Genomic DNA, 26684 nt, shown 5'->3' with positions numbered 1-26684 from the left:
ACGAGTAATAAAGCAAAGTTCTTTATTTATAGTTAAATCTTACTACCATTATGAATTTGGTATGTAAATAGATCCTGACCAGCCAAAGCTGCCCACGAGACTCTTCAAGCTGCATCAAAATTCATGTAGTAATGTGTAAAAGTTGATGATGCGGAGTCCCTTGGTAAATTTTATGACCTTTGTCAGTGCCCATTGACGTACAGTCCCAATGCATCAATTTTTGGACCGATGAAATTTTGGAATGATGAAATTTTTAGACCATTTGGACCAGATTGGCATCTTCTAACATAATCTTATAACATTTTTCATTTTGAGGATTTGTGGGAGATTGAATTAAACAAGAAATAATTTATTTATTTCTTATACATAGACGAAGTATCAAAATTATCTAAGCCGGGCTAGAATGATAATATAACAATTTTGACAGTCTCAAAAATGATACCAGATTCAAGTTTCGTAAAAAATGCGTGGACAGCTTTCACTGGCCTGAGTCTAGCACTGGACATTGACTACTTTATAACCCATATTCCAACGGGAACTAAGTAAAATAACAAAAATCTAAGCCGTTAATGGCTTATATTTTGGTTTTTTACTACAGTCTAGAAGTCAAGAATTTTTGGTGTGGTTGTTTTTAATGCAATGTTAATGAAAACCACGATGTATTTCAAGAGATTTTTTTAATTCAAATGTCAGTGGACGGACTGTCGTAAAGGCTAATTGTAGGTGCTACATGTTCATTGGGCTAATGCATTGGTTTTTGGTTAGGTATTGTTCAGTCCAAATTGTTTGTTGAAACCAGTTATCGCGTACCACCGCCCATATTAAGTGAATAAATTGTTGACTATGTTTTGACACGTACATGCCATATTACCATGGGAAGCCCCAGAATTGTTGACATTACTGCAAAGATTTAACACGTAATGTAGAAGTGAAGAAAGTTCTTAGGGTTCCGTAGGTATCCGAAGGGTAACAATGAAGCCCTACTGATGTCGCTACTGTCCGCCGTCTGTCCATCTGACCGTCACAGGGCTGTATGTGAAACGTATCGTAATCGTAATACATAGATAGACATAACATAATAATAAATGTATACGCAGGTAATGTTTGTTTTCATTGCCGCCACCACAACAAAACTTAAAAATAAATAAAATTTATTAGTAAGGGAGCCCCAAACAAACAAAGCGCTAGATGTGTGGGGGTCTCTAAAATGGCTCCACACAGCGTACATTTTGCTAAGAAGCATAGCTCCGTTCACACTGGATTTTAATATATTTTGACATACCTACTAACAAAGTTTTGATTTTTTTACCAAAAACTATTTCAATAAATAATTATTTTTTACTAAGTACATACACCTATTACAAAATATTTTAAGTCAAAGATTAATAACTGTATAGATTCAGGCGTAAAGAAGCAAATACACTGCGTCGTTCACCTAATGCGGTCGCCGAATTGGTTTCAAACTACTTCGGTGAACGAACGTCGTCTTTACATTAGTCTGCCCGTCTACTGCGGCGGCCATATTAAGGCGGTGGCAGCTGTCGCTCACCGAATGCGGCCGACCACCGTGTTCTTTGCACTTTTGCGGTCGCCGCATGCAGCATGCGGCGAACGACTCAGTGTAATTGCCGCTTTATTTTGCGGAAGTCCAAGCTTAGAAAATATACATGGCTTGCATATAGCTTGACCGCAGCAGTTTTTGCGCGAAGGAGTAAATCAAGATTATCCATTTTATTTTGAAGATTAAAAAGCTGATAGGTCTTGGGGTGAAATGCTGCGGACTGGGAACTAAACACATGGGCACCAACCATTAATTGTTTTGCAGGGTCGCAGGTGTCTGCTGAAATCCTCACAAAGAAAACTTAGAATATAACCTTTGATTGTACTTAATTCTGAGTCTTTGTTCCAAGCGCAGACCTATATCGGTTCCAAATGAACTCTAGATTCATACCACAACCAATATAAATCGTTTTATGTTGCGGTCAAATATTGTTTTTGTCGCAATTTATGCAAGGATAAAATACAGTTTCTTTTAGCGGACTCGTTGATTTAAACCATTCACTTACTAGTGGGCGTGTTTCAGGCAAGGCTTAGACTAAGAAACACATGGAAAATTTCCTAACTTACCACTGTAGTTAATGGATAACCTCCATAATGGTTAACCTAAATTAAGTTAGACAGAGTTAGACTGCCCTTCCGCTAGTACTAAACATCCACCTAGTGGAAAGCTGTGAAGCCTAGGAAAATCAAACGACCTGACAGACCAGCCTTAATTAGAAGTTTTGAGCTTAATACGTGTCATACTATTCGGGTATAATTTTTAGGGTTCAACGGTACGCTATTGCTGACACTCACGTGTCCATTCATCTGTCCTTCAGTCACACAGGATTTACAGCTCAACGGGTGCAGCTACATATAACCATCAAATTTTCGCAGTACCTATAGGCGTCTTGTTGATCCAAACCATACCTACATACCAATTATCACCAAAAAAGGGGGTCTCTCATACAGTTAAAGGGAGAACACTTGTTTAGAGCTAATTAAGTAGATTTAGTTAGTTATAAAATATTGGAAAACAAAGCAATGAGAAGCCATCAAACCCAAATTAAAAAAAATGTTAGGTACATACGTGGAAGTATTTAACTTCCTATTGATCTCCGAACTTGAAATTTGGTGAATGATTACAATTACAATTACGTACTAGGTACCTACCTATGTTTTACAGATAAATTAGTTTTTTTGTTAGATGCTCTCTTTTTAGGGTTCCGGAGCCAAAATGGCAAAAACGGAACCCTTATAGTTTCGCCATGTCTGTCTGTCTGTCTGTCCGTCCGTCCGCGGCTTTGCTCTGAGAATATCAATGCTAGAAAGCTGTAATTTTGCACGGATATATATGGCAACTATGCCGAAAAAATGGTACAATAAAAAATAAAAATAAAGCTGTGTTAAAAATAAAGTTGTGTTAAATACTTGTGATGTATACATGTCATTTAATAATATTGTAAATCTGTTTTAAAAAATATATATATATATACCTCGTTGATTTTCTTGCCGGATTCTTCTCAGCAGAGGTTTTTCCGAACCGGTGGTAGATTTTTTTTGACATTCATAAGTGCTTGTTGTAGCCTAAATTGAATAAAGATATTTTGACTTTGACTTTGACTTTGAAAAATAATTTTTTTTTTAGGGTACTTCCCATAGACGTAAAGTGGGGGTGATTTTTTTTTCTCATTCAACCCTATGGTGTGGGGTATCGTTGGAAAGGTCTTTAGGGGTTTCCTCAGACGATTTCGATTCAGTGATATGTTTGCGAAATATTCAACTTTAAAGTTCAAATTTTCATTAAAATCGAGCGTCCCCCCTCTAAAATCTAAACCGGTGGGTGGAAAAATTTGAAAAAATTCAGGATGGTAGTAAGTATATCAAACGTTCAAGGAAAACTATAACGGTTAAGTTTGCATGAGAATTATTAGTAGTTTAAGAGTAAATAGCAGCCTAAGGTATAAAATATACCTAAACTATGGAAGATTCCGTATAAAATACGAAATCCTTAGAAAAATATTACTTAATGTTTTCGTAATTGCTACGGATGCCTAGTTAGGGCGTGTCCGACACGCTCTTGGCCGGTTTTTTAAGTCAGTTAAAATAAGCCCGCACTTCGTACATTTTGCTTCTTTAGACGCAGCAGGGCTCTGCTAACATGGGATAATAATTATGTATTAGTCAATGAATACTTAAAAATGTACGGAGCCCTCGGTGCATAGGTATGGCTCGCAACTGTTTTTATTATCGTAATTTTGTTTAGGTTTTATTCAGAAGTCACATATTATGTATAAATATAAAATATTAGTACTTACAGCTATAACAGTAGAAATTCGTGTTTTGAAAACAAAAGAAAGACGCTGTATAAATAACAGATGAATTATATTTGATGAGATATGTCAACTATCAGTTATTGATAAATTAGACACCATAATAGGTGATGTAAGGATCGTTCACCGACAGGCTTATTGTTCGATGTAAAATATTCGATTCTAAGAAATTATTACGTCTGTTTGAGTGTGCTCCTAATGGCTCCTATTCTGTCTGGTTTTTTGCCAAAAAATAGTGATAACAAAAAAGAAAATAAGCATGATGACGATGAACGCCTAAAATGATGAAATTACCTACTTATTCTAGGATTTAAAGGCGAAACCTTCTGTTCCTGTAAAGAGAAACATGACGTCATCTTTATTAAATTTGGGTTATTATATAACAAGCACTTATGAATGTCAACAAAAATTTACCACCGGTTCTGAAAAACCTCTGTTGAGAAGAATCCGGGAAGAAACTCAACGAGGTATTATATTTTTTTTTAAACAGTTGTTGTTGTTTCTTTAAAAAAATATGGCTCTGTCCATCGGAGGACAATTTTGCCAGTGTCTAGTAGTTTTTGCCGTTGTACGGTAAAAAAATTCTAGAAAACGAAATATGAGAGGTAATGGTGGATGAACGATGACCGACAAAAGATGAATAATCCTTTTTAAACAGATTTACAATATTATTAAATGATATCTATACATCACAAAGAGGGGTTCCGCATGATAATAGATTATATACTTTTTTTTTGTTTGTAACTATTTAAATAATTATAGTTTAAATGATGACCACGACCACTCTGTCAAGAGTGAAACGACGAAGAAGAAGAAGAAGAAATAATTATAGTACTATAGTGATTATAACCTAATGTTTCGAACTGCTGCTACTGGTATGCGAGAAATAAAAGGCTTTTTTATTTTTTATTTATTTATTTATACATCACAAGTATAACACGTCAACTTCGTTTTTAACACAGTAGATTCACTATTTGAAGTAAGGGATCGCCAATGCGGATCGGAAATATTTCCAAATATCCCTGTCCATAATATAATCATTAATTTTATAATAAAGGTAAAGACCAAAAAGGCTGGCATTTTAGACGACACAGACAAGACACCGTAGTACTTCTTTTCTAGCTTTTATAAGTTGTGACACTACGAATAGGTACATGATGTGTTTACAGTCAGTTAATATCTATTTACAGCTAAGTTGGGTATGTTACAAGGCCAGAGTTTATTTGATCGTTACCAACATCGAGTGAATGGCTTAGGCACTAAATGCTACTGCTGAGTCGTATTTTATAAGAGTTGCCACAACGGTATACTTAGTGCATTTAACTCTCCTTTATGATAAGCGACTGTGACATTGTCTCCAATTTTATTATACGCAAAAATAAAATAAAAATAAAATATGTCTACTTGAATTAAATATGGACCATTTGTTAGAGTATATTTAAAGTAACATGAATTTATATAAAAATCGCAGGACTAAACTATTTAGATTTAGACTAAGAGAGAACCAGCCTGGGGACTCAGAGGCGTATTTATAGATTTGGCGCCCGGGCCAGTTAGCTTTGCATTCCATTTAAGAAAAAAAAAACCTGCATTGCCACCCCTCACAGCCAGCAGCTCTGGGATCGCTAGAGACGCCGACGAGTTTGTTTGATGTAGTTTGATTCATCTTTAATGAATTGTTTAGTGTCGGACGCACTAGGTATAATAATAAAGATGATAAAGAAGATTGAAATAGGCTACTTTTATCTCAAGAAAGTGTAAAGTTCCCGCGGGATGAAAATAACTGTTTTGACCTATTTTTTTTTAAATTCTTAAATCTCAGTTATAGACAGTGTAGCTTTTTATTTGACATATTTTTTAAATGAACCTTAAAGTTGTATTGGATACCTACACTATTTCTGTCCGGCGGGAATTTTGCATTTTCCCGCAGAAAAAGTAGCCTTTATCTATCAGGAATAGTGTAGTTTTCTATTAGTAAAACAATTAAAAACATCAGCCCGATGTTGAATTTACTTATTTTTATCCCGTAAGAATTTATCATTTTTTCGAAGAAAAAGTAGCTTATGTAAATGAGGAATAATGTAGCTTTCTGTTAGTGAAAGAATTTTTAAAATCAGCTCAGTAGTTTCAGAGATTTCCACCTACAAACAAAAAAAAAACAAACAAAGTTTAGATACCTATCCCGCGGTAATTGCGAAAATTACTTTCTTTATGTACCTTTACAAGGAACACAAATGCCAAATATCAAATTTCTACAGGCATTCGCTAGGCAGTTCGTTTTATAAATATCCTTTTTATTCCCTATCCCGTGGGAATTTCGAAAAATCCCTTTTTAGTGCCCCTCTATGACTCTTTAAAAATATATGTTTCAAATATCAAGTCTCTATATCAGCTAGCCAGCTAGTAAAAATAGCACTCTTTTATTCCTTATCCCGTGGGAATTTCGGTAAATTCTGAAAACTGTTTTTAGCTTTTAGTATTTCTACTTGGATGCCAAATTTCAAGTGTCTAATAATTATAGGGCCATTTTAAGTGAAAATATAAATCCCATCTATTCCCTATCCCGTGGGAATTTCAAAAACCCTTCTAAGTGTACCTCTATGGTACTCAGGGTATATGTGTGCCAAATTTAAAGTCTTTAGCTTTAGCGGTTTGGGCTGTGCGTTGATATATAATGTCAGCCAGTCAGTCAGTCAGGACTTTGAATTTTATATATATAAATAGATAAATACATATTTAAATACTTACATATTAAACGTCCAAGTCCCGAGAACAAACATTCGTTTTATTCATACAAATATTTACCCCGACCCTGGATCGAACCCGGGACCTCAAGCTTGGCTATCCGGTCGTCTTAAATTAGTCAACACCTTTCATTCTACAATAGTTTTGCTGCGAATGTGAGTTTATTCTGAGTTATCTGCTTATTTTTAGGGTAAGTCTTAAGTGCCGTGCCGTGTATCATTTTAATGTTAGGAAAAACGTCAACCCTAATCAAGTCTGGCGAGCCAAACTTTACCCAAATCATCCGCCAACTTTGGCATTCATTCTTAATCATGAACGCGGAATCAGGCGAACAAGGTCGATTTGATGACATCGCGTTGTAGAGTTTTTGTCACTTTGTCAGGCCCGCTGTATTGTGCTCGCGACCTCACAAAAGGCGTCGTCACAAACGCATGTCCGACAATCCACGATCGTAGGCCGGAATCACACAATCAATTTACTAATGTAATGATTCTATGTCATCGCACGCTGTTGTGGAAATGTGACCAGCGTCAGGTATTTTCCATATTCCATAACAAGATTGTAAGGTAAGGGACGAAAAGAAGAGCCGAAGCAATGTGACACCTTGTTGCTCGACTAATAGTGAGTTCAAAGGTTTCCTTCTGTACGTACCGAATCATGTATGTAGTCGGTGCCCTAACATAAGTATCCACTTTTCTGTGTAACTAGTATGAAAAAGTGGACAAGTTAGGGAACCGACCGTACATACAGCTTGGAAAGGGGTGAAATATGTATAACATAATTATGCCATAGAAACAGGAAATCAAGCTCCTGAAAGGATTTCTACAAAGCCGCAAGAGAAGTGAATAGGTACCGTTATAGACGATTGCATTGAGATAATTTTAAAACTACGAACAAACGCTAATAAAAGTATCTTTATGTACAGTTTAAAAAAGGCTAGGAAGCACGTATTACCTATGCTCAACAATGTAACTAGGTTCGATAGGTATTTTCAAATCATATCAAACATGGTTTTAGCTAACTTTACAATAGTTCATATTATATTATTTAGTACCTATGGTGATAAATTTTTATGTATGAATTAGGTATTCAACCAAACTTATGTACTTATAGGTAAATCTGATGCTATTAAAATAGCTAAAAAATTATAACAAAAAAATCAACTGACTACAAAAAACCATGAAAATAAGTTTTTACCAGTCTGAAGTCGGTGCCTCAGCACGAGCCAGCGGGAGTGGGTGGACCTATAGTAATCTACCTCACCTACATACTAAGTATATATTGGGTTTCAATCACTCCTGCTGGTTCGTGCTGAGGCACCGATTTCACACTGGAAGAAAAATATTTTCATGGTTTTTTTTGTAGTCGGTTCAATTTTTAGTTATAAATTGAAAAAAATTAACCGACAACAATAAAACCATGAAAATACGAAATCACGCTTTTTAGTGTAAATAATCTAAGATAAAATAGTTTAATGTCAACTGCTCGTCACCTTTTTACGAAAGATTGCTTTTTCCGGTGCAGAGACGCTCATTATTGAGTAGTCCTGGTGCTTTACCACCCGTTTCATCATCATCATCCCAGCCTATATACGTCCCACTGCAGGGCACAGGCCTCCCCTCAGAATGAGAGGGCTTGGGCATTAGTTCCCACGCGGGCCCAGTGCGGATCGGGAACTTCACACATACCATTGAATTGCTTCGCAGATTTGTGCAGGTTTCCTCACGATGTTTTCCTTCACCGTAAAGCTCGTGGTAAATTTCAAATGTAATTCCGCACATGAATGCCGAAAAACTCAGAGGTGCGAGCCGGGGTTTGAATCCACGACCCTCTGCTTGAGAGGCCATATGTCAAACCACTCGGCCACCACGGCTTAATTACCACCCGCTTACCACCCGTTTAATTTTACCATAATGCATTATGACAAGCATAAATATGCTTAGAAACAGTGTTAAAGTAGGTAATTAAAATTCAACCCGTGAAGTACTTTTTATTGAGTATATAGTAGCTGCGTTAGTCAAATGTGGTCTTCATCATCAGTTCCACTTCACCAAATGATGATTTTCAATCTTTTTTTTCTAATTGGTTCATAAGTGACGGAGTTGTGAAGTAACAAACATAAAAAATAAATAAAAAATACAACTGAATTGATAACCTGCTCATCCATTTTTTTCAAGTCGGTTAAAAATAGACACGCTATACAAAAACTCAGATAAAGTTTGACCAAATTGTTGAATCTAAACTGAATCCAATTTCCGGAAATCAATCAATGGACGGAACTAATGAATTAAACTCCATTGTGATGCACCGGCTCTGAGGCTTCGTGAAACATCCGTGTTATATCTCCGTTTTGTAAAAATGTTGCTGCACGTGCACGTACAATACAAATAGCCTCATCCGTGCCTCGGTTGGGAACAACGATGCCCTGACAGATAAAACCATTGTGTCTAGGTAAAGTTAATTCAGTCCAACTGCCAGCGACGATTACGCTAAGTATGAAGCCAATAATGAAATGATTACCGCGTCCGGTATAGGATGTATTAGCGCATTTAGCAATCCCAGCTTGGTTGGATGAGTGGAGCTTCGGGTTAACGAGCGAAGACCCAGGCCATCCCGTTACGACGAAGCTGCTGCTGCCACCAAACTGACGCTGTGGGGCAGGCCATCGAGTGGTCACCCTTGGTGAAATATCTGGGGGTCACCATCGACCGCCGCCTCACCATGGCCTGCATTTGAACAACGTCATTGCCCAGAGCGCGCAAGTGCGCGCCCTTCTACGCCCGCCTTCAGGTCCGACTACCCACGCGTGCCAAGTTGGGCGTGTATAAGACATATGTCCGGTCACGACTAACATATGCAGCCCCAGCGTGGTATGAAATAGTGGGAGAGTGCAACAGGAAGCGACTGATGCCCAGCAGTCGTATCCTTGCGCGCCACCGTTGACGCTCCGCTACGGCGAACGAAGTGATAGCTCGGGACCTAGGCGTAGAACCCCTGGGCCGGTTCATCGAAGACCTGGCGACAAGGATGTTCGGTCGCGCGGATAGGTCGCGCTTTCGCCACTTGAGCGAGCTAGCGCCCTATCACCGCCGACCGCCCGACAAGAAGGGACTGCCGCGCGACCTCGTGCGCGCAGGCACCCCGCCCACCCCGGATTGACGACACTGGACTAGACCTACCTTGCCGCCAGCTGACGATCGCTCGCTGGACCTCCCCGAACGGGGTCCCATCCGGCGGGCTTGATCTCGCAGGCGGCTAAAGATGACACCGGACTCGACACCACTGGGGCCAACCGGCCCCAACCCCAGTGACCCGGCCATATTTGTGGCCGGCGCCTGAATCCGCCGAAAGGGGCAAAAACCCCGAGCGGCATCCCCGCCCCCTGCTTCGCAGGGGCCGAGATGAAGACCCGACTATTATCTATTCTGTGACTGGTTGAGTTTAGACCTTCGTGTGTTAAAATAGTTTTTTTTGGAATTTTACTGCTAAACCTGGGCGAAACAATCAAAAGTGGTGTGCCACAGTTTATTTTAACCATGATAAGCAAATTAAAAAAAAAAAACAAGCAGAGAGGGAAGCCTTGTTCAAGCAAAAAAAAAGAGGCATGGCAAAATATATTTAATTTTTTTAATTTTTTATTTAGCGTAGCTGTTTTGCACGACTTGGCCTCACTACTTGGCGGAGGAGCAAGACAGATATTCCATTTATTTTAATATGGACCTCCGCAAAGTAACGCCTGAATCTTGTGAATAGTTAATTTTAACAATAACGGGGTACTAACGTTCCACATTAGCTACTATTAGTATCAAAGGAGAATGCTCAAAGTTAGGCCTACACTTTTTGTCCATAGTAATAATAAGCATTAATAATATTCTTAGACGACTTTAGGAACTTTAGGACTTTATTTTGTTCAATAGTAATAATAGTATTATTCAAATTAATACCAATACCATTCTGTGCCATATCACAATATCTGTATCATATCATAATATGATTCACCCGGCCATATTGATACAGACCTATGTTGTAGCATCTGATTTTTTAATCTATGTTGCCGTCTTAGCATTTGTATTTTTTACGAAAAACTTAGAAATTAACTAATAAAAAACAAATTTTACATGTGATATGTTATCCCTTGAGCTTTAGCACCATAATTTGTGCACTTTCGAAACACACACGACGGCATTTTTCATTGATTTGTTCAACTGTCACATGACTGTCACGGACCACTCGCACCGTGGCTTGTTTGAGATGAACTGATTGCGACATGAGACAATGAGGGCTATCGCGTATGAATTCGCCACTAGAGGCGCTAGTGTAGCGTGAGGTCTCCGAAATGTCAAATCTCATAGTTTTTGGGTGAGCTACGCGGGTTTATTTATAATTAGAATAAATTTGTGAATGTTTTTCAATATCTGAAATTAATTATAGCAAATATGCGTTCCGGGGCAATGAATGTCTGTGTTTTGAGACAGTTTTGTCTTTCGGAAACCTTTGTCCTCTCTTTTTTCCGAATAAAACGTATACAACACTGTGGCATGCTCGATATTTTTATGGCACGGTTTTAAGGTGTATTAAATATGATTTTAATCTAAACTTTGTTTTCACGCCCGTAATAACAGACTTTGAAAGCCATACTTAAAAACCTCACGCTACAGTGCGCCATCTAGTGAGACAAAAAACGATAGCCCTCATTGGGTCAATGATGAATCTTCAACTCGGGGGCGATAGTAACATATCTACTCCCTGTTTTATATGTATGTAATATCGTAATATCATTGCGTGTAGGTATCGAATTGAAATTAGTACCTATTCGTATTTTTGGGTTTATAAAATTATTGAGTTTCCGACAAGAGACGGGGCATCAAAATTATCCCAGGACCAATAAGGAAAGCGATTTAAGTCTTTGATGTATTTCTAGTCATCAGTCGTCACTTTAGCACCAAATAATGTGAAGCAAGCATCTAGTCAGTTACATTTCTTAAAGCCTGTAGACATTGTTTACAACGATAAGCAACTGGTAAGCGTTGTGTAATAACTTAACAAGCTGTAAAGTTGACATAATACGCAAGCGTAGCATGCGCCGGCGTTTACTGCTGTGCCGTATTGGTTGGTTTCACTTTCTCTTTCTTTAAATAGATATTTGACTCGGTTACCGACAAGAACGGTTATGGTAATAATATCACTATCATTATAAAACTGGTAGTTTTCAAGGGGGTGAAATGAAACCAAATTTATTCAGTAGGTCTCCATGAGTAGGCCCTCATGTCATCATCATGTCAGTCGAAAGACGTCCACTGCTGAACATAGGCCTCCCCAAGGCGCTCCACTCAGACCGGTCTTCTGCTTTCCGCATCCACCGCGATCCCGTGATCTTAACCAGGTCGTCGCTCCATCTTGTTGGAGGCCTACCGACAGCTCGTCTCCCGGTCGCCATTCGAGAACCTTCTGACCTCATCGGCCATCAGTCTTGCGAGCAATGTGCCCGGCCCACTGCTACTTCAGTTTCGCAATTCTTCGGGCTATGTCTGTCTATAAGTAGGTATGTTTGTGTTATCCGGATAAACAGAGACGGAATCAAATTTATCAGTCAAATAAAATTTGTTATTACTATTTATTATTATTTAATTAATGTACCTATTATTTAAACTACAAAACAGACTTAATTTGCAGTCTTAGTTTCGACGTTGGTTCAGCAACTGAATACAAGCGTAGCACGAAATACTTCTTAAGACGGATTAATTTAGATTAGGCCACGAAATAAAAAAAAAACAAGAGGAAATAAGTTAAGAAGATAAGTTATTAAGACGTCAAAAATATTTATACACCTTTATGCCACTAAACATAAGGTCGTTGTATACATATTTTGACTCTATGACTGTATGTATATTTCTGCATTCGACTGTACCGTAACCAGTTTAAACAGTGTAAACCCTGTCTGTACCGTAAAGTACGATTCACACTGAGCGGATCGGGTCGGACGGCGTCCTAGCGCACTTTATGAGATGCCAAAGGAATTTAGAACGTCTGCGAAGTACTAACATTACATATTTGAATAGAATTTACACAGCTTGTGGCCGATCAGCTCCTCGGCATTTCAACAGCTGCGTTCAGTTGTCGTCGAGGTTGGACGACTCCTCAAGTACTCTGTCGGCTGCGTTCGGCTGCCGTCGCGTTCGATCGGCTCCGTTCGGCCTCTGTCGGATCCATACATTCCTTTGGGCATTTCGACTACCTACCGATTCCGTGGCGTGCTCGAAGAGCCGGTGCCATGCTGTGGCAGCCGTCCTGTTGGATGACCTGCAGAGATACTACGAAACTCGAAACTCGAAGTTCGTGTCGTGCGGTAGTTCTCGCTCTCGTATTATATAGTATAAGTGTCAGAGGGACCGCACGGCACGAACTTCGAGTTTCGAGTTTCGTAGTAGCCCTGCCGGTCGGCTGCCTCAGCGTGTTTGAGGAGCCGGTGGAACGCGGCGGCAACCCATTCCTCCCGGTCCGCTCAGTGTGAATCCTGCATGAACACGCATATTTTGCATAGGCTTAGCTATCGTAAGGTCGTGAGTTCATTCGTACTTAATCAGCAGGGCTACTACGAAACTCGAAGTTCGTGTCGTGCGGTCCCTTTGACACTTATACTATTTAATACGAGAGTGAGATTGATGGTACGATACGAACTTCGAGTTTCGAGTTTCGTAGTAGCCCTGCAGTGTCACAGGAAAAGCTGTCATTCTAACACGCTTTGAAATCTTGGCGTTGTAGCTTCTATTTGAAAAAAAAAACCTCTAATAACGCCTAAAGTACGAAACAGGGATCCGGATATTTTAGTGACTGTGCCTTTTATCTGTTAATAGGTACTGTTCTTTGTATATTCCATTAGTATAAAAAGTAAAGGCAAGGACAAGTTTAGTGATACTAAATATAGACTGTACCTAATAGTTAGCCTTTTGAGGAATTAACATTTACGATAAAAACCGGAATACGTGTTTTACAAGCCATTGTACATAATTACATTTTATTTTATATGTTTTTAAAAAATAAATAAGTAGCAACGAGTATAAAGCTCGTATAAAGGTAAGAAGAATCTAATGTGAAATTTAGCATTTACGATTGAGAAACAAAAAATTAAAATTAGAATTTAAAGTAAAAAGTAAACTAATTGTTTTACTTCTTTAAGATTGAGTTGAAATTAAAGTCATTTAAATTTGAAATAATTAGGTAACTATAAAAAAAATAGCTAGGTTGATGACGATAATGATAGCAAAAATATTTAGCAGCAGTATTTGTTTTAAAAACAAAAATGATTACGCTAGTAGGATGAAAATCTCAACCCGCATTTCGTTGCCCGTTAGTGACCATGATACTGTCAACTGCCAAGTCAGACAGATTAAAAAGTCATAACGGAGTTCTGCGATTGCCGAAACGAAGCCGGTAAAATTGTCTTGCCGTCTGCATACCTACAGTGGCTCTCACACCCGTGCAGTGCAGCCTAACTTTGCTAAGCAAAGCTCTACCTGTGGCTCTACATATTCCGAGAAATTAGCCCTGAGGTAAATATTATCAAAAATAATATTGGCAACACATTTTACGTAACAGGGGCACTCACATAAATTGAATGCGTTTCTTAACGTGCTGCTTCGCACCTCGTTTTGAGTTCACGGAGGTATACTCATGTACCGATAGCAAAGTAAACAAGGACGCAAGTGTATTATTGGTATTGTTTTGTAACCCCCACTTTCTACCTACGACATCAAATAGTCACAGTGACCGACGGGTTGTATGTACTAGGTTTCATTGTATTTAAAGTAATAATCTGCGTCTATAGATGAACATAAGTAAAATACGAGTATTCAGCGTTTTGTGGCGTTTTTTCCATACAAATTCAAGTGTTATTAAATGAGATGATGCTCGGGTAAAATTTTTTATAAAAATTAAAGACAATACCGTTACTAAATAAGCTAAATCTAGCGTGATCGAAATTCAAGTTGCGACTTGTCCTTCTGTTGCGCTAATAAACGTGAGATGGTAATGACGTTTAGCCAAGCGGTCAAAATGCTCGAATATTCATCCAAGTACTAAGTTTGAACGTTAACACCTCTATATTTAAACAACAGAAAGCATTCCACCCGCGATTTTTTACATAACATTATTATCATCACCAGTCGGCTGACCATGGATTGTGTACGAATTATATAACAACAGGTTACAGGTTCAATGACTAAAAGTTTAGCGGAGCATGGCAATAAAAAAAGGACCGTCAACTTGACCCAGATTAGCTATTGAAAGGGCCTTCAGGCAGTAAGTGCATTGAGACGGAAATATATAAACATTGAGTGATAATTTGCATACTGATCATCAAGTTTACCGATCGATGCATCGATAGATACGTCACTATAAATCAATAAAGAGTGAAGTTAGTCAATTATGAATCTTTCAATTATTATTTAAACTTTTTGTACAGTTAACATGTTCCCCGCTGCTTACTAGATAGGTTCGAATTACGGCGTCTAGTATTAGTTTGCGAACCGTTTTGACTTCTCCTAGAGAAAGTTTGGTTGATAACCGTTGCAATTTACTGCGTTACAAAGGAAAATGGATTAGCGACAAAATTTTAGTATAATAATGGTTGTCTATAGGTACTAACTGGTCAATATCATCCTTGTAATATTGGCGATTGAAACGCTTCCGACGTTAATCTTTGACTGACCCACTCAAACAGTACTGACTGACTAATTCATCAGCGCCCAGCCCTTTACCGCTTAGCCCTAGACTAGAAAGTTTAAATTTTGCATAAAGGATGATTTGTTGGAATTAAGGAAGATAATTTTAGTACAGGTTAGGCTGTCTGCTTTACAGGTGACAATTAATATCCTGTTACACGGTTATCAACACAGTCGCGTTCAGATATTTTTGAGCACATAAGCAGCTCCGATGTATTCCTTCTATAATATTATAAATGCGAAAGTTTGTGTGTGACGGATTTGGATGAAATTTGGTATGTAGATAGCTGGACATCTGTAATCACACATAAGCTACTTTTTATCCCGATGTTCCCTCGGGATAGGGATAAAATCTCGAAATAACAACTGCTGGGCTTAGTCATGAAATTTGGTATGTAAGTAGCTGCACGTCTGGAATAACATATAGGCTATTTTTCATCCCAATATTCCCACGGGATAGGGATACAATTTAGAAATTTCAACTGCTGGGCTTAGAATGTTGAAGACCACGATATAAATTTTGGGAATTCCCAGGGGAATTTTATAAAATCCCGGTATTTCAATTATACCAGATCGAATAGTTTACGCGTGCAAAGCCGCGGGTGAACTCTAGTAGCTTTATAAATTGAGCTTTTCGTCCTACGCTCTCTTTGGTTAGACATGTTGGCTTATAGTGGACTCTATCGTTTCCAGAAGCCATCAAAGAACTGCTGCGAATGGCTGCACTCGTTCTTCGACATAAGCCTGGTGAAGGAGACACTGATGGTTGCCTTCAAGCGAGGACCCAACAACCGGCGGCTGCGCGTCATCATGCTCGTGGTTGTGCTGTGTGTTGTTATTGGACCCATTTACGGTAAGACATCTTTACCCATATTATAAATGCGAAAGTGTGTCTGTCTGTTATTTCTTTCACACACTCTCTCATACAGGACACTCTTTTATACAGGATAGTTTTTATCTTGGAAATTTACATAGTTCCCGTAGGATAGCGGTAAGAGGATTTATTACAGATCGAGTTGTGAGCAAAAGCTAGTCATTTATACTTTTTTTTTATTATTTTTTTATTTGACTGGATGGCAAACGAGCAAGTGGGTCTCCTGATGGTAAGAGATCACCACCGCCCATACTTGTCTATACCCGCAGTTTTGCTAGAGTGACCTATTAGATTTGACAATTGAATTGAAATTTCCGGATTTTACTTCATTCCTACGGGAACTCTACAAAAACTGAAATGCTGCAAAGAACTCCTGGAATATCGTTAAGTAGCTGGTTAATTTGGGTAGCTTTACATTTAACGTTGGGTATAGATGATTTGCTACGAAGTAAATCAAGGAGTCAGACTTAATGGCTCGGGAACTCTCAATATGGATAAATTTACGACTTACCAACTTTCTACATTTGCTTTCGAAGCGATGAATGTCATTGAACTCCAATAAGTCTAGTCTTTATGGGACCTTAGCAACCAGAAATGAAAACTTGCGGTTCTCGCTATTCCCGTTTATGTAATACACTAGATTTGCCCGCGGCTTCGCCCGCGTGGAATTCGGTTATCGCGCGCTGTTCCCTCGGGAACTGTGCATTTTTTCGGGATAAAAAGTAGCCTATAAACTATCTCTATGCCAAAAATCACGGCAATCCGTCGCATCGTTTCGACGTGAAGGATGGACAAACATACTACACACACTTTCGCATTTATAATATTATAGTATGGAAGTATGGATAAGTAACTCACAACTATACTAAACTTGTTACAAAAGCAAGGTTCCAAAGTTCCACAGACACGTAATGATAGTCAAGGAATATTTTTAGGAATATAATTAGTTTTAATAGACAATGGCGTGTGCGCTCAACAGAAGGCAGATTCCCGAAAACATACAACACAATACAATACAATGACTCTTTATTGTACACCAGAAATAGTAAGCGATACAGAAAACAGGAAACATACATATTATTATTTGTGAAAATCATATTTGAAAATGATAAAAAAGTCTGTAGTATTGCTACAGAACTAAAGTTTAAATAAAATTTTCAACTTATTGACAAAATTAAAAAGTGAAATAGTGTTTGTATGTTTATCCGTCTTTCACGTCGAAATGGAGCTATGGATCGATGTGATTTTTGGCATAGAGATACTTTATATCCCGGAAAAATGCACAGTTCACAGGGAACAGGGAACAGAGCGCGATAACCGAATTTTACGCGGGCGAAGCCGCAGGTAAAAGCTCATAATTTTTCACTATCGTCGAATGGGTTTTCACGGATGTGACTCCATAAATTTTAGCCCTTAACTTTCAGTTGGAACATATGAAAGAAAGAAAATATTTATTCATAACATTATCAAAAACTATGATACCTCAAGCTTTGTAGGGGTTGTCTAACCACTCTGTTGTTCGGTCGTCTGAAAACAAAAATGTGCATGGGGGGCACGCTAGAATTTTATTCCATATTTAATTGAATTTTGCTATCCTACTGCTGGACAGCTGGAGCTCGCCGGTGGTGGCGCTATATTCCCCACGTGGGTCCAATGTGAATTGGGACCTTCAAACACTATAGTGTATTCATGTTTCTTCACGATGTTTTCCCTTCACCAAAATGTTCATAGCAAAATTAAAGAAAACCCCAGAGGTGCGAGCCCGGGATTGTACTCATGACCTCGCCATTCGGTAATTAATTTAACTACTTACTTACCTACATTAGCGAGGCGTAAAACGTCCACCAACGAGATGGGCGGATGGCCTGGTTAAAGCCAAGGGTTCACGGTGGATACAGGCCGCTTCCAACAGAAGCAACTGGGAAATCTATGAGGGAGGCCTATGACATAGGCCCTATATGTCCAATAGCGGACGTCCTACGGTTGTCTATGATGAAGACTTACCCACATTATCATTTTAGCTTATACAAACTCTCGTCCTTTCAAACAGCTACATGTGACCAATTACAAATGTAAGGTTGATTCGCAATTTAGACATGACATGTCGAGGTTACGGATATCGATTCAGTTGCGAAATTAAGAATCGAATTGCTTCCGCATAGATATTATTAAGCACATACATAGGTACTACGAGTTAGGGTCTTTGCATACCTAACGTTTTTTAAACGCGTCGTCGACGCGCGTTTGAATCCAGAGTCGGATTAAGCTGGCGCGGGTCCTGTAGTAAATTTTTGCACGGGGCCATTGATTTGCTTCAAGTGTATGGTATTAAATAGAAAATTATAGTCGATCATATTGTTTCCAACTCTTCCTTTAGCGGTGGTTTCATGTTGGGTTTGTGGTAGCGTGTTTTCACGCTTCTAAATTGATATATTTTACGATCAGAAATGGTTGGTGCTGGGAGCCCCTAGATGCGCGGGGCCCTTAACATTTGGTACTCTTGCTACTTGAGTTATCCGCCATTGTTTGTATCAGACAAACGCGGTACGCACGCGAGTTATATGGCTGCTCTACGGAAAGAAAAACGCGCTGTCAGCGCGCGTAAACTGTAAAGGCCTTACTGATACTCTGTTAGTAGTAGGTAGTCAATCCTATTACATTTAATAGTACATTGTGTCTTAAGGGCGGTAAATAAGGAATTACAAACGAGAGTCTATTAGAAGCCCGAAGTCGAAGACTGAGGGCTTTAATGAGTCGATGTTCGTAATTCTAGTACCGCCCGTGCGACATATAATGTTTTTCATCACATTTGCGAGTATAATTTTATATTTCTAAAAGGAAAAATATAATTGTTCCAAATATTGGCGATACCTTAGGCTGCGCTCTTGGCAGCGCCGCCCTCCCCCTCCCTCAGCATGTGCCTGAGCCCCGTGTGCATGTGGTCCTGCTGCTGCACCATGCGCAGCAGCGCGCGCGCGCTTCAGTACGGGCACGGACTCATTTACCGACCTTGGGCTTCATGAAATGAAGATTTTTTTTTACGTGATGTTTTATTTACAGGTGATTGGTACAAATACAAAAGTACATGTTTTACCAAAGAAATAACTTGTTACCTAGAGCTGAAAAGTTTGGCAGCTCAGCAATGTTGTGGTACGGATCCACAACGCCAGTTTCTAGCTATCCCACAAATATTATAAATGCGAAAGTTTGTAAGTCTGTTTGTTCTTTTTACCTCTCACGTCTAAACCGCAAAACAGAACCTTTTTTTTTTTTATTTTGATGCAAACGAGCAAGGTGGGATGATGGTAAGATTATCACACCGTAAAAAAGCTACACCAAGGTTATGATACAGAGTCATGCCAAACCTAAATTGCCGCCAAGATTTGTAGGTTGCCTCAGCATGTGTTAGATCGGATGTCTTATCCAAGCCTAATACACCACAGTGCAAGCTATGTTCCCACAGTGCAGGATTAAAGCAAAGCTCGTGGTAGCAATTCCGGACGGACCTTTTACAAGGTCCTCACTGTCTAAACACTGCTGTCACGATTTAGATGAAATTCCGTATACACATACCTAGTTTGAGTCCCGGGAAGAACATAGAATAGTTTTTATCCCGGAAAATTGCATAGTTCCCACGAGATAGCGATAAACGAATCCTACGCGGACGGAGTCGCGGGCAACAGCAGCTAGTTATGACATAAGAACTTATTTTTAAGACATATTTTTTAGGTTATTACCTAATTCCGTAATTTTGAAATTTAGTTGGTTTCCTATTCGTAATCGCTCATAGGGTGATTATTCTGAGCGTCATCCGCTTAGATGATGATTTAAAATTGGCTACATTGCCTAGTTATAGAGACCAGGTACACTTATGATACAGTAGGTACTCATTATGTCTTTATGCCTAAAACAATGGAAAAATTGCAAACTTGGCCACCGATTTGTAGTCTCTGTAACTGCTTGCTCTATAATTAGGTTGATGCGGTAACGACATGCTACTAATGGCATTGTTAGATCGTGATGTTTTAAAGATAATACCTACCTATCATCATCCCAGCCTATATACGTCCCACTGCTGGGCGCAGGCCTCCTCTCAGAACAAGAGGGCTTGGGCCATAGTTCCCACGCGGGCCCAGTGCGGATTGGGAACTTCGCACGCACCATGTATGTGCCGGTTCAAATCGTGCAAGTTAAATTTGACCCACTTCTAGTGGTCAGACTGACTTAAAATTTTACATCCGTATGTAAATTTGGTGACAAAACCATAATCTGGTAGTGACTCATGGTGGTCTAGCCAGGGTCGTCTCCGCAGGAGGGAACTCCTTAATGGTTAACAGTAGGTATCGATTTGACATTTGGAACGGAAATGTAGTTTAGATGATAATGCAAAAAAGATTGTATAAAACCGGCCAAGAGCGTGTCAACATGCGCAAGATAGGGTATTTTTTATTAGTTTTTTTTATTCACCACTGTCGGCGTGACTGATATGTATCCTATATATTCATGCCAAATTACAGCTTTCTCGTAGATACTAACGGTCTCCGAGCTTAGCCGTGGACAGACAAACAAACGGACAGTCATGGCGAAACTATAAGGGTTCTTAGTTTCATACGGAACTATAAAAATGACATTTTTAACAAAAAAAAACTACCATATATGTATTTATTACAAACTCATGGTATCTCTCAGCTGTAAACCTGTCCCTAACGGGTTTTGTTTTTGTTTCAGGCGAAATGTCGGTTATGTACCTGTTCACGAGATACCGCTTCAACTGGAACGAGGTTGATTTCAGCGTGTTCTCTACTTACGCCATGTGTACTTCATTAGTTGGTAAGAAACTTAACCCTACTAACTCTGACATGTAATTACTATATTTTGATTGTGATTATGTAATTTACTTAAATTAAAATATTATTGTTATCATTCATAATATTAGATATTCATTGGAGGACAATAAAAATAAAGAGTTCGTGAATTGAATCCAGAATGTAGCGAAAGATAGAATCCTGATCGTAGCGAGGGATTCTAACGTAGAATACTGTACGTAACGAGGGATTCAAGTGTTAACGCCCAAGATGTAAAAAAATTGCTTCCGAGTGACTCATACCTACAACTTTTCACATCGAGTATGACGAAAATTGATATAAAACAATTCTAAATATGATTAAAGAGCAACCAGCATAGGAATAAATAGTGTGGTTTGACAATTAATTACCAACTTCAAAAAATTTAATTTGCAAAAGAACAGAAAAGTTGCACTTTGATCCCTCTCGTCAGGGAAGTTACTATCCTGAATGAGAGGTGTGAAAAAAAGACAGTCTAAGGATATCACGGTATCCTATGGCTATATGATGAAAATATTATTCCAAAGTGATGCATTTCCGTTCAGATACCTTTGAAGAATGACTAACAACATTTTTTTGACAAAATGGAATCTCATTGTTCCCCCCCCCCCCCTTTAAGTTGTATTTTTAGTAGATTAGGTGAATTAGGTACCTAGACATACCTAGGTAATAAAAATTTAGAACTGAGAAGAACATGAACGGTTGTGTTGTTCTGAAGATGAGCTCTGGTTGAGCTTGAAACGCGTCAATGTAGTGTGGTACCTCCATATAGTTCTTCTCAGTCCTAAATTGCAAGAACACACATAAAACCAACCATGGTGATGATTGTTGGGTTTGTATGTGTTCTTGAAATGTGGATGTGGAGGAACTGCATGAACACACATTTCATGCATAAACGCAACTATTATTAAGGTCGCGGGTGAGCAAAGTAATTGCTTTAGTTCACTGAGAAGAACAGTTACAAACGGCTCTACCTATACGTATAGAGTATGTACCCATACATCGTGTTTTTTGTATTCGTTAACTTCGACAAATGGGTCAGTTCAGTGATAGAAATTACCGGTAATTAACGTTATGGCCTTGTTGGAATGTTTTTTTTTTATTTACTTACATAAACAATTAAATATAAACACAGTCTATGTAAAGGTCAAATTCGCTGACCTGAAGCGTAACATCGACGTGAAGAGACATCAAATAAACTCACTATTTTAACCTTCTTTTGCCAAATATGCATTGTACTGTACTGTTTTCTAGGCATTACTTACCTTAGACATTTAATTTCTGTTTGCAGGTACCCTGTTCTCCGTGGGTGTATTCAGTCACCTATTAAAATTTGACGATGCTATCATCGGGGTGATATCTTGCACGAGTAAAATTTTGTCCGGCTTCATGTATGCATTTGCTACCAAGACTTGGCACATTTATATAGGTAAAACTTGTTTATTTCTAAATCTTTACATATAGATATTTCGCCGGGAAATGGCCAAAACAGATATTTATAAAAAATCTCTAAGGGAAATGACCAAGTCGCAAGATGTTAAAATGGCGAATCCATTTTGACATTTGTCTAGAAACAATTAGTAATTTGATCAAATTCCTGAACCTGTTTAATGAAATGACAAAATCAGTCAAAAAAGTCAACTCGTTTTATCATTCACTTAACAGGGTGGTAGTTGATTTCTCAATTTACTGTCTTAAAATGATCCATTGCAAGATATTTTTAACCGACTTCAAAAAAAGGAGGAGGTTATTAATTCGGTTGTATTTTTTTTATGTTTGTTACCTCAGAACTCCGCATTTATGTCTCCGTCTAGGAATGATTTCAAATAGGTTCCATAAGCACCAAATCAGGATCTGATGATTGATCCTAAGGAAATCGAGGGAACTCTTCAAATATTGTAGGAACGCCTATGGTAATTTCGATATATTTAGGAGTAATCGTGCATTTGCTCCTGAAAATCATCATTTGTTGAAGTGGATCTGATGATGAAGACCAAATTTGACCAATGGACCGACTACTTAATAACAAGTACTTCACGGGTTGAATTTCAATTACTTTAACGCAGTTGCTAAGCAATTTAAGCTCATCGTAATTCACATGGTGAAATGGAATGGGTGGTGAAGCACCAGGACTCTTCGGGCTCGTGCTGGAGCACCGACTTAAGACTCATAGAAAATTATTTTCATGGTTTTTTGGAGTCGGTCCTATTTTTTATTATATATATTTTTAAACGAATAGTTAATAATTTATTTATTTTTTCATGTTTCAGCACCATTGATAGAAATCTTCAGCGGAACATCCTTCATTGCCATGCGATCTATGGTATCAAAACTGGTCGAAAAGGAAGAGTTAGGTGTGCTATTATTACATTTATCCACATATTCACTTACTATGGCCACAGAGCAATACTCAATAACATCACTTCAATATTTGTGGTCTATTCACTCTATGTGCGGTCGCAATAATGTGTTGTCTTTAATTCGTTATAATTTTTCATACACACTTAGGTACATATATTATACAAAATATTGTATACGTTTCCTGCCATAATAAAATTCCTGCACAATAGTCCCACGCTAGAACCTTGTCATAATAACCTATCCAACAAAAAGTTGGAAAACCCCCAACTTAGTCACTCCAAAGTTCAATATCTCAAAAACGGCTGAATTGATGAAACATGTCTAAGAACCATCGCTAGAAAACCTGATTTCAAATAAAAAAAACCGCATTCAAATCGGTCCTCCCGTTTAAGAGCTACGGTGCCACAGACAGACAGACAGACACACACACAGACACACATAGCGGTCAAACTTATAACACCCCTCTTTTTGCGTCGGGGGTTAAAAAGGATCTAATGACATGCGACAAGTCAAACATTTTACTAGGTTATGTGAAAGTCCAAAGTGATTAGGTACAGTCTATTAGCTAAGAGTTGATACACATCTTTAGAGAACGTCTGAATAACGACTGTCGCTAAATACCTAATCGCAACCAAATTTTTTTCAAGGACGCTGCTGCCAATATTTAACCTTTCAGACCTTCCGATTCCAAAAAGCCATGGGGTTGACAGTCTTATTTACCTACTGACTATTTTTTGGTGTAGGGAGCCGTTGAATGCGATGCTTCGAAATGTTCGACTGTGATTGTGGCTGGTTTTAACGGAATTATTGAAGATGATCAGCGGATCTCACGGCAGGGAGTGTAGTCATTTGCTACCAAAGGTTAATTTACTACTTGTTCTCATTATAGGCAAAGTGAATTCGTTTTTCGGTGTGGCCGAAGCCATGATGCCGCTGGTGTACGCACCAATGTACACCACCATGTACACGGCGACCATTAAAACGTTCCCTGGCGCTTTCTTCCTGCTGGGAGGTGGACTCACAGTGCCTGCTGTTCTTATATTCTTGTGAGTATCAATCTACAAGGCGACTTCTGAGACGTGATCAGAAAAGGAAAGGAAAAAAAAACCCTCCTTATCAACTCATAGGCTAGCGCTTCGTAGCAGTAAATCAGTAACAACACAGTAGGTAGGTAACAGTAATTAGTGAGAGATTAGTGTTTTTCTGTTTATCGTTTTTCGTCGTGTGACATTGCGCGTCATTACCCAACAGCCTCCTGGTCACTGTTGCGGAGAGGATCGTGGCTTCGGATGCCTTTCATCTGTCAGCGAGAGCTGATTAGGATGTTATTTTATTTGAATTGTTTATAATCATATCATTATCCCAGCCTATATACTTCCACAGGCCTCCTCTAAAAATGAGAGGGCTTGTTGTTCCCACGCGAGCACAAAGCGGATTGGGAACTACTGACACTTCACGTATCTAACGTAAAAAGTGGCCATATAAGAGTTGTTATAGATTTATATGTATAGCCGTGGTGGCCTAGTGGTTTGACCTATCGCCTCTCAAGCAGAGGGTCGTGGGTTCGAATCCCGGCTCGCACCTCTGAGTTTTTCGAAATTCATGTGCGGAATTACATTTGAATTTTACCACGAGCTTTGCGGTGAAGGAAAACATCAATGGTGCGTGCGAAGTTCCCAATCCGCACTGGGCCCGCGTGGGAACTATGGCCCAAGCCCTCTTGTTCTGAGAGGAGGCCTGTGCCCAGCAATGGGACGTGTATAGGCTGGGATGATGATGATAGATTTATTTACTGAGTTGTTTAGCGTTGATCCCAAAGTCACCAGAATCATCCTGTGTTAGCAATAGATTTATCAAATTCCTGTCAGTCCCTCGCATTCCTTATTTATAACAGGGAGAGACTTACATTTTGATCCCAATACGTTTATAGCTTACTCCTTGCTTAGGTATGCCATGCTAAAAGGATTAATTTTAAGTTAATAGTTCGGCAAAATCTAAAGACATTGTTATAAGTCGGTATTATTTTTCTTTCAACTACATACTTACCTACACACTTAAGTCCATACTACAAAAAATTCTTGCGGGCGAATGTGGACAACATGACACGACACAAAAACTGGTCCTTGTCGCCGTGCAAGGCGTAAAAAAACTCGTCTGATTTAGAACGAAAGTCAACGACCTATGTTATTAAAACAATCTACAAAACCCAATTTATAACATTGATATTGTAGCGTTACATTGTAGCGATAAAGAACCGTTCTAAATCAAAACGTTTCGTTTCAGGTGGCTATATTTAGCGAGCAGAAAATATGATGGCAAAGTAGCAGAAACCAAAACTGTTGCAAAGGAAAAAGAGGCAAATGCAGAGAATACTCCAACAAAAACGGGAGTAGATAATAAGGCATTCGAATCTGACAAAGATGGAACAAACACGACGGACAATGTTACAAACTCGATGCCAGCAGACAAAGAAAATATGAACCAATCGCAGATAGAAATGGGTTTAACAGAAAGCATGCGGTGTACCAGTAAACTATAGGCTTATTATTATTTTATGGTAAAAATAAGAATAGCAATTTAGATGAAATTTCGAACGAGTTGAAAATATTTTTTAAACCAGATGTACTATTTGAGGAGCTCTTAGTTCAAAAGAAGTGCCTTTATAAATTTAATTGGATGCATTGATGATGTGATTCCTATTATAATACCTACTGTGATATTTATGACTATGTTTACACAAAAGATGGACATTGTTATAACTATAAAGGCAAATACTAGAAAAATATCAAATTTTAAGGAATATGATTGCGTTGTGTAAGTATACGATAGTGTAAAAGAATATTGTTAATGTTTAAATAGTACTTAAGTAAAATTTTAGGCCACTTTCCTACGCCTGTGATGCATTAAGAGATGAATTTTGAACTGAATATGAAAATAAATTAAACGTTCGCTGTAGCAGGTATTGCAATGAAACTGTTATTATATTTCCATACTGCAAATATTACTTCATTTCTTAGTACCTAACTCTAAATTATTAGATTCATCTTAATGTTGATACCTGGTTAGTTAATTATTTGTGTGTGTACTTATTTCATAGTAATGACAATAAAATATGATTCTGACAAGTGCCTATGTTTTTATTAGTTTTTGTACTTCATATTTGATAACCCACATACAGTTGAAGAAACTGAGACACATACCTACCCCTATAAATATTTCTACAGTGATTTCAACTATGGCAGAAGTAGCTGATATACCTAGGGATCGT

At 38.5% G+C, this 26684-nt stretch overlaps 1 protein-coding gene across 1 annotated transcript; it reads left to right on the top strand.

Annotated features, from left to right (window-relative positions):
* Positions 1-15982: 15982 nt before the first annotated feature.
* On the top strand, positions 15983-26620 carry LOC141433982 (probable peptidoglycan muropeptide transporter SLC46). The gene is made up of 6 exons (XM_074096162.1): positions 15983-16190; positions 20940-21041; positions 22347-22484; positions 23326-23409; positions 24306-24462; positions 25700-26620. The coding sequence occupies exons 1-6, from the start codon at positions 15998-16000 to the stop codon at positions 25953-25955; spliced, it is 930 nt and encodes a 309-aa protein (XP_073952263.1). The 5' UTR covers positions 15983-15997; the 3' UTR covers positions 25956-26620.
* The last annotated feature ends 64 nt before the right edge of the window (positions 26621-26684 follow it).

The sequence above is a fragment of the Choristoneura fumiferana genome, chromosome 13 (assembly GCF_025370935.1).
Source record: "Choristoneura fumiferana chromosome 13, NRCan_CFum_1, whole genome shotgun sequence".
In the NCBI taxonomy this organism is placed as follows: Eukaryota; Metazoa; Arthropoda; class Insecta; order Lepidoptera; family Tortricidae; genus Choristoneura; species Choristoneura fumiferana.
The sequence above is the reverse complement of the archived record's forward strand: the minus strand, read 5'-3'. Positions and strand labels throughout refer to the sequence as shown.